This window comes from Tursiops truncatus, chromosome 17, assembly GCF_011762595.2.
Source record: "Tursiops truncatus isolate mTurTru1 chromosome 17, mTurTru1.mat.Y, whole genome shotgun sequence".
NCBI classification, from domain to species: Eukaryota; Metazoa; Chordata; class Mammalia; order Artiodactyla; family Delphinidae; genus Tursiops; species Tursiops truncatus.
The window spans coordinates 58,236,085-58,248,891 of NC_047050.1; the positions used below are offsets into that span (position 1 = coordinate 58,236,085).

At 43.6% G+C, this 12,807-nt stretch overlaps 1 protein-coding gene across 3 annotated transcripts in view; it reads right to left on the minus strand.

The window, feature by feature from the left end:
• The window catches only part of SAMD12 (sterile alpha motif domain containing 12), a 416,177-nt gene that overhangs the window by 41,385 nt on the left and 361,985 nt on the right, over positions 1 to 12,807 (minus strand). Inside the window, exon 5 of one of the 3 annotated variants that reach the window (XM_073794679.1) lies at positions 11,970 to 12,085. The exons of 1 other annotated variant lie outside the window; for it this stretch is intronic. In XM_073794679.1, coding sequence (XP_073650780.1) covers positions 12,060 to 12,085 — 26 coding nt within the window. In that variant the 3' untranslated portion in view covers positions 11,970 to 12,059. Of the gene's footprint in view, positions 1 to 11,969; positions 12,086 to 12,807 lie in introns of those variants that run through there. One more of the 3 variants, XM_073794680.1, reaches the window with a different exon arrangement.

A 12,807-nucleotide genomic window follows, 5' to 3' on the forward strand; every position in this document is an offset into this window, starting at 1 on the left:
TGTATTAGGTGAATGCTACACATCTGGAGGCAAATACCACCAGAAACCAGGCCTCCCTCTCTCTCTCTCCCTCCTTCCTTCCTTCGTTCCTTCCCTCTCTCCATCCTTCCCCATACGTTAAGTGTTTGTTACGTTCCAGGTGCTACGCAGGCACAGACGTAAAACCTAAGAGCTCATAATTCCAGGGAGAGCCCTCTACCTCTGACCATGAGGCTGGGTTGCCCAGAACCTAAAAGAAAGTCACTCCATTAACTTGATAGAGAACTTGGCCCAGCTTCCCAAATGCCGCCGGGAAAGTTGTGCTGCCAGGGCTTTTGTGGCTGCCAGAGAGGATCCCGGAGCAAACCTGGGAGGGAGTGGGCCTGGTGACCTGCTAGGGGGCAGCAGGATCATTAAGTTCAGTAACTGCTTGCAGGGGAATAGGGTTAATGGGCCAGAACCTTCCTGGAGCTCAACTAAGTCCCCCAAAGAGCATGTTAAGTGATTTCGGAAAGTTTATTTCCACTCAGCAAAACTTCCTATAGGAAGGGACTCCTGAGAAGCAAGTTGGGCCCAGATATGCAAGGAGTACATCTTCAGGAGCTCCTGTCTTCAATGAGCTTCCAGTTCAAGTCATACATGTCAAGTGCCAAGTGCGGGGGGCAGGTTACTCAGAGCTTGACCTCTAGCTCACTAAAACACTGAAGCAGGTCTGTAAGAAGAGATGATAAGATTGAACTCAGAGAAGTAACTTGGCTAAGGATGCACTGAATTACAGCCTGCTTAGTCTCCAGAGTAACTTTGATCATCTCTTCAGACTTTCTCGGAACTGGGTCTACAGATACAGACTTGACTTAGCCAAATTTCTGGGTCCCAGTAGTCATATGTGTGCAGTAAGAAGACAGAAGAGTTCATATATAAGGAATGCTTACTCTGGGTCCGGCGCTGTCCAAAGTGCTGGTGCGTACGAAGTACTTTGTATTTATTATCTCATTTAATCCTCACATACCATCTGTATAGGAGGCACCATCATTGCCCTCATTTAACACGTGAAGAAATTGAGGAATAAGGAATTTCTAGAAGAATTCATACACTTAAGAACCTGATGAAACAGGACTCAAGTCTCGGCCTGAAGACTGTGCTATTGTTACTACACTGCTGCCTGGGACAAGCCCTCTCCCTTTGGTGTATAATGATTGATACAAAATAAATACTTCAGCAATGAAAATGCTAGCAGAATATGGATAAGTAAGTATGGTAGAAGATCTAAACCAAAAGCGTCAGAAGAATTCTGTGTTTATCAGAAAGTTAAGAAAGCCCTCTGTTGACAGCAAGCTGGCTTCTTGTATGTTTCTTTAAATCTCAACCTTGAAAGACCCTCCATCCTTCCATCCATCCATCCATCCATCCATCCACCCACCCACATATCCAACTATTCAATAAGTATTTATGGAGGATCCACTTTATGCTTTGTACTGTGTAAGTTGCTGCAGATATAAAGTTAAGTATATCACAGTCCTTGTGCTCAAGAAAGTCATCATGGGGATGGGGGGAGAAGTCTTATAAAAAAGTAATTAGAATCCAGTGATATCCATGTTGTAACTGAGGTAGAAGCAACATTCTATGGCCAGCTTGGGGAAGTCAAGAACTTCTAGAGGGGGTGACATATAAGCTGAGAATAAGAGCTGCTTAGAAGAATGTGATAGTTTTGAATGTACGTGTGTGTGTGTGTGCGTGTGTGTGTGTGTGTAAAAACTGAGGAATAGTGAGAGGGTAAATCAGTGTAACATTCCAGAACTGGTAGCATTAGGAGTGGAGGACAATGAACTAGGAATTAGAAGAACTTGGGTTTTCCTCCTGGGTCTGGTATACATGAAGTATGACACCGGGTAAGTCACTATGCCTTTCTGAGACTTATTTTCCTCATATATTAGACAAGAATACTGATGTATGGTTTACCTCACACTCACAGGGATATGACTGAACATTTATGAAGCTTTAAGAACATCTTATTAATACAAATTATTATCATAAATGAATTTATCCTCTCTATTCCTCAACTGTCCCTCACCATATAAGGACAGGTCTCAATCTTAAGTGAAAGAAGAGTGACCCATGACCAACAAATAAGACTTAAGAAAAATGTACCTCCTGTACCAGGAGATGTCCAGATTTTTTTCTCCTTGACTTCTTTATGTCTTCTCAAAGTCTACACCATACCTTATCATTAACTAGGGGTCATTTTGCTTTTTACATTTGGCCTTTTCTCCCTTCCTAACTTCACACTGGACTTTTAGACCGGCCCTTCCTACTTCCCCAGGTACCATTTTCATTATTTTTGTTCCTATGGTGTTAACTATGACGACTAAAGGCTGAAAATCTACAACAAACTCCAGGAACTTAATGAGTTAACCTGGGGTGGGTTCAGACTCAACTGAACTTATCAGGATGAAAGCATTCAGAAAATAAACTCCGTATCCTCTCTCTGGTTTCCCCTTCATTACAGACACTAGTACATCTAGGGTTGCCCTATGGGAAGACTTCCCTGGAATAAGAGAATATGCACAGCTGCCCTCCTATGACCAGTAATGACTGGCATCTGAAGTTCAGAGCCGCAGCTCAATTACCTACATTTATTCCATCAGATGCTTCTATCCCTATGAGTTACGGGGTACAGAAACACTACACCTCCTCCTGGGATGAAATCTGTCTGTGAGAGGAGAAATATGAATTTGCCAGGTAGGAAAGGAATTAGGAAAAAAAAAAAAAAGAAAACTGAGAGTAACTGGTCTGGGAAAGAAGTGTTCTGTAATGGTTACACTGACATATCTGAAAAGCTGCTAAGGAGGCGGAGGATAACGATGCTGATGGTGGCCTCTGTCTAATGAGGGCCTCTGTGGGCCAGGCACTACGCTAAGCACTTTACTCGAAATAATCACTCAGTCCTCACAACAACCCTATGACATAGATACTATTCTTGTCACAGTTTTAGAGATGAGGAATAAAGAGGCGAAATGACTTACCCAAGGGACTGCAGCTAGTAAGTGATGGAAGCAGGATTCTAACCCAGACAGAAGTGTCAGACCCATGGGCTCCTAGACCAGCTACACATCAGGATCATCTGGGGGGAATCAGAATTTCTGGGGATGCCATCTGGGACTACACAGTTTCCTATAAGCGTCTCTGGCACTTCTGATGTACAGCTAGGTCTGAGCCCCTCTGGGAGACACATGCTTCGTATGACCTGAAGGGACAGATGCCAATACTGGGACAGTGCAAGGAGCCAGGGTTTGGCTCAATGGAATACAGGAGTTTCTAACAGGGATGACCTGAAGATGGCAGGTGCCGCTTTGGGAGTGAGTGTGCTTCCTCTGTAGTGGGACTGAACGATCACTCCGCCACCACAATATAAACATGGTGGTATTTAAGTCATTTCCAACCTCAATAGTCTACGATTTCCAATCACTCATTCATTCAACTGATATTCATTGAACATAAACTACAATCCTCCCCTGGTATCCGTGTGGGATTGGTTCCAGGACCCCTGAAGGTACCAAAATCCACGGATGCTCAAGTGTCTTAGAGAAAATGGTATAGTACAGTCAGCCCTCCATATCAGCAGCTGGTTGAATTCACAGATGTGGAACCAATGCATAAGGAGGGCCTACTGTCTATGCTGGGTACTGTGCCAGGCACTGTCATTCTACTAGTAAAATCTGAAGGCAATCTAGGTTTTCACCTGCCTCTCTGACCACTGGTAGTTTTTATAGTTTTTTAATTTGAAGTAGCTGTGAGAAGGTGGTCCTGTACCACAGCTCAGAATACATTAAGGAGATGTCTTTTGCCCTCAGTTTTTTCACTCATGGATTCATTTATTTGTTTAGCAACTACTTATTGATTGGCTACTTACCCACCCAAATTTGTGTTCTTCCTTCTATATACCTTTTATCGGGAGTAGCTGCCCAGCCAGAGACTACATGTCCGAGCGCCCCCTGCAATTCTCTGTGGTGAGGCGACTAAGTTCTTGCCAATAGACCGCGAACATCAATGATGTACACACCTCTAGACCAGGTCCATAAAAGCCTCCCATGAGGCACTCCACGCTCCTTTTCCTTTTGGTGGGTTGTATGGAGAAAACCTCCAGGGAGTCTTTGAAAGCCACTTATTGATGATGGCAGAATCTCTGTTGGCCTGGGTTGCTGAATGACTGCATGGATGAGGGCCATCCTGCCTACCTGACAAACCTGCCCAGGACCATTATCCATGCAAGAATAAAAGTTTACGGTGCTGGAGCTTCCATACATTTCTTTGGTTGATGTGTTACAGCAATTAGCCTACCTTTATACAGGTCTGTGAACATGACAGACTTAGTTCTGTGTCTCAGGATTTGCAGCTGTTTGGGGGAGACAAATTACAATCAAGGTGTGAAAGGTAAGCTCCCCACAGTAGCACATAACAAGGGCATCTAAGCCATCATCCTGGGGGATCAGAGAAATGCCATCCAAGTTGAGACTTGGAGGGTAAACCGAAGTTCATCAGAAGAGGAGAGAGGAAGGGTGTTCCCATCAGAGCAAAGCCTGGGGCAAGAAAGAGCATGGTGTGTTTGAGGAAATGGAACAGGTTCAGTAGGACTGAAGAAGGTCAGAGGACAAAGTTGGGGAGTGGAAAGGTATGTTGCTGGACGATTCAGATCGGCAGAAGAAAAGAAGCGTGTCGTGTCCCTTCTGAATACTGGGCTCAGAGGTCCCAACTTCATGGCAGGAATACCTTCCAAGGCAGTCTGTGCTGTAAAGTTCCCCCTTCTCATTCCTGCTCAGTGTGAAAGCAGGAAGCTGTCTGCATGAGTGCGTGTGCACGCACGTGCATGAATGTTGGCGGTGAGAAGGGGAGGCAAAGAGAAAGAAGAGGAATTCAGTTGATTCAGTCATTTTTGAACTGAGTCATATCAGAGATCCAACAGCGGGGAGGATGCTGCCTCTCAGGGTGTTGCCCCTGTTGCCGGATGAAGGCCACGGCACCGGGAGATGTGTGCGGTGGGATCACCAGCTATGGCAGGCTTAACAGAAATGGAGAGTACCAGCTCAAGTCCAGTTTAAACAGACAATATAGAAACCCTGCCAGGAAGAATCTGAGCAATATTTTGCAAACTTTAATAACACCTCAGAGAAACTGATCAGAGCATTTGCCTTGGTCATGCATTATTGCTTAGCAGGACCCATGGAATAGCAGAGAGGAATACATCTATTTTTTTTCCCATTCGCAAAGAATAATATTTTTTCTTCCTCCCAAACAGAGAGGAATTTGGTGAAGTCTAAATGTATTTGTTTTGTTCCTTATTTCAATTTCTCTATAAACCACCCATGGGGTTTTGGCACCTACCGTTAAGGTAGTCGGTTTATTGCCTGCAATATCATCTCTTATTGGAAACTGTATTCTAGAAACTGGAACTTTCTTTGGTTGGAACCTTAATTTGTAGCTTTGATGTCCACTTGCTAGGCACTGACCATGAGAATTAGGTGGAAGGTTTTCTGGCTATGCGAGTAGTGGGAGACTTCCATATATTATTCCCTCGGGGGACAAGAGAAATTGACAGCTTTCTGGATCCATGTTGCAGAAAAGAGTACGAGATGGTGTTGGAATCTGAAATAAGGTCAAATCCCAGATCTACAACTCATGAACTGGGTGACTTTGAAGAAGTGGCTTAAGCACTCCAGGCCTCAGTTTTCCCTCACCTGCAGAATAAGGATGTCCCTAAGCTCCCGGGTAAATTAGAAAGATCAGATAAGGTAAAGTGTGTCAAATGCCTGGGATCATACCTGCCTTTTGGGAGAATCCTATCAAATGGCATGTCCCATCCTCTTCTTCCTCCTCCAAAAGGCAGAGAGAAGAGCTTGTGAGGCCCTGGACGGCGCACAAAGGCTGTTTCCAGGTTACCATACGAAGCGGGTGGCGGGGAGGTGGGCTTGTTCAATGTTAAGGCGCTTCCCACAGGGAGACGGGTATCTCAAGAGTCCAAAGGACGAGGCAGACTCAAGTAAATAAGAGCCTTCCAGAGACTGCAAGCTAGTTTTTAACAGAACCAGATCCCTGGGCGGCGTTGCTTGAATTTGGCTCCACTTCAGGACAAATTTGGCCTCACTTTGGGAATAATATTAAAGAAAGATGGGCTGAGATCTTTTTATCCTAAATATATTTTATGAAGAAAACAGAACTAGGAAAAAAATGGTGGGGGAGGAGGTCAGAGAGAATTATTTTCCTTTAGGTGGGACTGGTGGTTCCCGATCGTTCTGGATGAGAAGTCTGTACATGAAGGGGATTGGAACGTTCTTTCACACTCATTAGTCCTTACTGGGATTCTGTTTCCTTAAAAGGGCTTCCCTGACTACCCCTCTACCCAAAGGAAGCATTGTCTACCTCCTTACCTTACTTTTGTTTGTCATAACATTTATCATCCTCTGAATTTACACATATTGATTTGGTTTTGTGCTCATAACTTGTCTCCCCTAGTGAAATGGACCTGTGATGGCAGGTCCTGTACCTCACTTGTTAGAGTGCACGATGCCTGATACAGAAATATTTACTGAATGAAGACATGAACAATGTGATACATATTGTGTATCGTGATTGCTGTTTTTATTTTTCAAGGTTAGTAAAACAAAATTTAATTATTGCTATTAAATAAAACATTAAACATAGATAATTCCTCAGCAAATATAGTCCTTTTTTCTTGGTTTATAAGGACTTTAGAAGCAGAATTGATATTTACCCACTTTCTCTTACATTAGTATCCACAAAAAGTTCAGTGTTTGGCCAATGAATTCCGAGTGACGTTCAGATAAATCCACACACGTTGCAGATTCATCCCATTTCTTAGTAGTCAGAAGGTATTATCCAAATAAGCTGTCATTTCTACCATCATTTCCCAAAAATCTCCTCAACTGTCTCAGATATATAAACCTTACATTTTAGGGTCAGTAAGATGTCACTCTCAGCCTATTAACAAACAACGTATGTATTATAAACACTTTAAATAAACGTGATTACCACAAATCTACTTTTTCACGTGTCCTGGTGTCCGTAGGGTTTAAACATTTTGATGAAGGAAGAATCGTTTCTCATCGGGCAATCAAATGTGAGTCTCACTACAAAATGAAAGGGATCTTAGCTGCGGGAACGATACAGCTTCATAAGATACTTTACACTTCAGAGTAAAATTCATTCTACTCTCTGTTGTTGGGGTCATATCTGAGAGTGGATGGGGGAGGGGGAGGGCGCACAGGCACAAGGACAGCCGTGACTAGTAGTGAATGCCGTGACAGTCCACCTGGGAAACAGGCAAACAAACACCCAGAATTCACGACTCATCTGGGACCCTCTCCATCCCCTGTAAGGTGGGATGTGCTGTGCCCCACCTAAGACATTCCCTCCTTTATGCTCCACAAAAAGGACCAAGAGGAGTCTGTTCTGGGAAGACAATGTAACAGCAACTGCAGGCCTCTGACTCTGGAGGAGGCATCCTCTGCTGTGGACTACATGACCCACTACAGACGAATCCCTTCCAGCCTCTACAAACTCAGTAGCAACAGGACCTACCTTCCAGGGTTGCTGTGACAGGAAATAAGCTGATGATACAGTGCCAGGCACTTATTTAAGTCCTCAACCAAGGAATGTGAGCAGTTATGAAAAGCCCTGCGTGGTGACTATTTCATACCCTTAATCGATTCCTCCACAAATTCATCACTGCAACAAAACCTGTTTTATTAAAAAATTGAAGTAGAAAAGCCCCACTGAGCAGCAGTGTCCCATTTGCGTGAGAGTCCTAGCAAAGACGAGGGGAGGCGGCAGCCCCGCGCCTTCACAGCATTACAGCAATTATACCCTGCATTATTAAACTCCGTGGTATCCAGCTCAACTGGCGAAATAGTAAGAATTAAATACACCCTAAATAGGAGCACTTTCCCTCATCCGTGAAGGAGGGGCACTCGACAACGAAGCTCTCTAGCTGAATCACCGAGTGCGAGGCCTAAATTTAGGAGGGGGCAATTCTGAAACAGTTGATCGCTGCATCTAAGATTATGTGTGTTCTTATGAACTGTTGAAACTGATGAAATAAATATAAAATGGTAGATTATTACAGACACAATTATGGGAAAAACCTTGCCTGGGCTGCCTTAGAATGGTCCTGCATCGCTACATGGAAAGGTTATTGAGAAGGGATCGCAACTCATGCCTACGAATGTCACCACAAACCATATCTATCTTCTGTAAGAGATCCGGCATACTGAATCGAACGATTTCCTTCATTACCAAGTTTGATCCTTAAGACGAAAAGACAGATTTTAGGAGGCTGGGACCCTCCATTGTGCCTCAGTTGGATAAAAAACAAAAACAACAAGACAACAGTGGTTCACAGCACAGAGCCAATAGGGAGACCGTGCAAAGCGATAATGCAACAGTCAGAAATTTACCTTCTTGGTTTCTAATCAGTTTCTGAGAAGGTCAGAGGGCAGAGCAGATTAGCATTTGTGCTTTGACATAAGACAGACCCCAGAGCTATGCCACTTTTAACCTGTGTATTTTCAGACATTTTCTTACCTACCCTAAGCCATGCTTTCCCCGTCAGTAAATTTAGGATGGTAGTCATAGAACCTTCTGCATAGGGTTGGTGTGAGCCTCTGGGTTAAATATTTAGATGAATTATTCCATTCAACCCTCGCGCTAACTCCACTATAAGTGCTCTGTAAATGGTAGCCACTTTCTGTAATTCCGTTCTGCCTCTGCAAGTTGAAAACTTTGTGGTCTTGGGCAAATCACTTAATTCCTAGGTATAGCTGTTTCTTCATATGGAAAAAGACGATGACTAGTGCTTGTATCTACCTAACTGAATTGCTGGAAGAAATAAGTTACGTACAGTGTGCTTATCAGACATATGGTAAGCCTTCCACATGTTAGATGCTATCATTATTACTACTACGAATACTGCAATTATTTTAAGAATCAATGAAGCCCATAAAAGAGGGGTTGGGGGAGCAAACTTTCCTGGGTTGTGGTCCTAAGAGCTAGGTTGTGTCATACCGATGATCCGATGGGAACCCTGGACTTCTTGTTTGTCCCTCCAGCCCCATCTAGGGTCCGTGGCTGTGCCAAGAGGAGCCAGCTGAGGTGACATCACAACAGCACTCAGAACCTCTCTCCTCTGGAGGAGCTGGAGGGCGGGAAGAAAGAGGCAGAGGCCGGACACTGTTCGCTCAGGCCTCCAGTTTTGTAGGACCTTGACTGGGACTTGTGATGTTATTGCTCAATAAAATATTTTTGTCATTATTAAAATCACACAAATATAACAATTAAATGTCAGTATTTAAAAAAAAAACCCAGCAGGGCTTCCCTGGTGGCTCAGTGGTTAAGAATCCGCCTGCCAATGCAGGGGTCACGGGTTCAAGCCCTGGTCCGGGAAGATCCCACATGCCCGGAGCAACTAAGCCCGTGCACTACAACTACTGAGCCTGTGCTCTAGAGCCTGCGAGCCACAACTACTGAGCCCGCGTGCCTAGAGCCCATGCTCCGCAACAAGAGAGGCCACCCAATGAGAGGCCCGTGCAGCGCAGCGAAGAGTGGCCCCCGCTTGCCGCAACTCCAGAAAGCCCGCTCACAGCAGCGAGGACCCAATGCAGCCAGAAATAAAAATGAATAAATTTATATAAAAAGAAAAACCAGCAAAATATTGGTAACTATGTCTTGGTTTTGTTTTGCTTTTTCTTCTCCCTGACTCTCTTCTTCCTTTCCTCCCTCTGTTCCAATATATTGGGAGCTTCAAAGAAAAGAAGTAGCCAAGGCCTTTCTCAAATTCTGATGGGGCTTGAGACCACCTTTTTTTGTTTAATCAAAGTTTTCCTTGGCCAGGATTTGAGCTGCCGGCATCTGTGATTTGGTGATTTGCGCCCCTCCCCACCATCAGAAAACTAAGTAGTAAACACACGAGCGCTCCAGTGAGACACATACTGGTTCAAACCCCAGCTCTGGAAACACTAGCTTTGGCTGTTTCCTCACCTATAAAATGGGGGTAATAATAATACCCTGATCACAGGACCACTGAGAAAGTCACAGACGATTAAGCATCTGATATCTTAGCAGTGCTTGGCGCACGGTAAAGGATCACACATGCTAGCCAGTGTTACTTGTCTCAAGCTTTAGCATTCCAGTATCAGAATGTACTCTAGCCATTAGGATTTTCCTTTCCTTTCTTTTCTTTTTTTTTGGTTGTTGTGGTAAAATATACATAACATAAAATTGATCATTTTGACTATTTTTAAATGTGTCCTTCAGTGGCATTAAGTATATGTACATTGTTGTGCAGCCATCAGTTCCTCTTATTTTGGGAGTAAGGCCCCTGAGACCCTGAATCACATCTGATGACTCTGCCCAAAGTCACACTGAGTCCTGGAACCTATTATCTTCCATCCCTTCAGAGTTCCCTAGATTTCAGAAGGATCTCTTCTTCCTCTCATGTGGAACCAAGTTTTAGAACGAACAGCAAAGTTGGGCATAGAATTAGAGCATTCATTCCATCAAAACATTTATTCCATAAATATTTATTTGAGCATCTACCATAGAAAGGACACATGCAAGAAATCTGGCAAGAGTTCTCAGTTATAACAGAATCTCCCTATAACAGCCCTATTGGTATCTGGTTGGTAGTAAGTTTTCGTTCCATAAATGAGGCCATGGAAATCCAGAGAGTGTTGGTAACTTCCACAGGTCCACATAGTTGGTAAACAGTGAAGATGAAATCCAATACTAGGGGAATATAACTCCAAGATATTTTGGGTGAATCTGGTGACAGGGCTTGTTAAGTTTTTTTAGGGGTAAGAATTTTTTTCCTTGAGCCATAATAACACAATAGTAACATAGTGCGGTACATTTTTTGTTACCATGGGGGGAAGAAACAGACTCTCCTGTGAATTAAAGGTACCTGAAGTGAAAGAGGAATTAGGTCTCATGTTCACAGACTGAGAAGGTTCTTGAACCATCACACCAGGGTATTCTCATGCCTTGGGGATGGGAATGTTGATGGTGGTGTCTAATTTGTTACACAGGAATGGATAACTCATACAAAGTTTGAGAGCATAGAAATTCATCTTTGGAGTCAGATACTTCTAAGATTTGCCTTCCAGTTTGACCACTTAGCTTTGTAGCCTTGGGAAACTTATTCCACAACTCTAAGCTTCAATTTCCTCATGCACAAAATGGAGATAATAATAGTACTTATGCCTGAGTTTTCTTTTTTTTTTTTCTCTTCCCAGAGTCGATAAAGTGATGCTTGTTAAACACAGTGCTTGGCACATGGTAAGCCATCAGTATTTAGGAGTTATAATTATTATTGCTATGATAATTTTTTGGAGCTCATTGGGCAAATATTTGACATACTGATTCTTCTTAAAATACCGACTCTAAGCCTTTGTCAATTGGATTATGCAAAGGAATCTTTTTAGGACGAAGACAGGCTCAGAGGACACAGGCTTTGCCTGCTTTTGCCTGTGGTGCTGAAGGACATGCCAAGATTAAAAAGCCCTAACCAACCAGCAGCCAACCGAGCTCTTCTCTCCTTGTCCACAAAATGCTGATGAACAGCATTTTGTAATGTCATTAAAATTACACTGAAGAGTGAGTCCTCCATCACCCCATCATTCAATCACTTTTCCCTTCGCCAGTGGGAGCCAAGTGCTCAGCTCTACCTTCCCCTACAAACAATCACCTGGCTTTCAGCTCCTGAGACCCAACCCTGGGATGGGTTATTCATTGATTTTAGGGGCCAGAATCCAATATTTCTCTCGAACTTGTCTCTTTATGGTCTGCACGGAGGTCAAAAGGAACTACACACTCATTTTCTAAAGATATTTTCTTTTTTTTTTTTTTTTGCGGTACGCGGGCCTCTCACTGTTGTGGCCTCTCCCATTGCGGAGCACAGGCTCCGGACATGCAGGCTCAGTGGCCATGGCTCACGGGCTCAGTCGCTCCGCGGCCTGTGGGATCCTCCCGGACCGGGGCACGAACCCGTGTCTTCTGCGTCGGCAGGCGGACTCTCAACCACTGTGCCACCAGGGAAGCCCTAAAAAGATATTTTCTGATGTGAGAATGGCTAGACACTTTTGCCTGCTTCCCATTCTTTATGTCCAAGTTTCTGTTCTTTTTGGCCCAATGGTTCATTCCATCGCTAACCTGAGGGCAGGTTTAGAAGATGACTCACCGTGAAAACCATTATTTGTCTGCAGTCACCACCTTCCGAACAGAACTCATTAAGGAAACTTATCTCCCACAGCAGTGTTCAAAGAGATGAGTGACCCCTGCCCACATTGATACCCCTGCCCTTTTTTTTTTTTTTTTGAGAAGAAGACCATTTGGCTCACTTCTTAGACAAAAATGATAGGTCACTCCAGACTTATGAAAACACACGTTCTGATGTGACCTTTCATCAGGTGGTGAATGACTTTCTCATGGAGAAGTTTAAGGTGACTGCGTTTTGTTGGAAACAATCTTGACTCTTAATAAGCCCTATGGGGAGCTATTACTAGGGAACAAGAGACTTGACTGCTGATCTTGGCTTGGCCACTGGTTAGCTATGTGAACTCGGGCAGATCCCTACATCTTTGTGAGTCAATTCAGTTTCTTCATTCATTAAATGGGGAGAATAAATACCGTTTCACCTAGTTTTCACGGTTTTTATAAAGATCACATGATACATATATATATCAACATATGCCATATATATATGGCAACATGTAAAGATTCCAAAACAGTGTTAAATGAAGAAAAGAAACTATGGAGTTTATA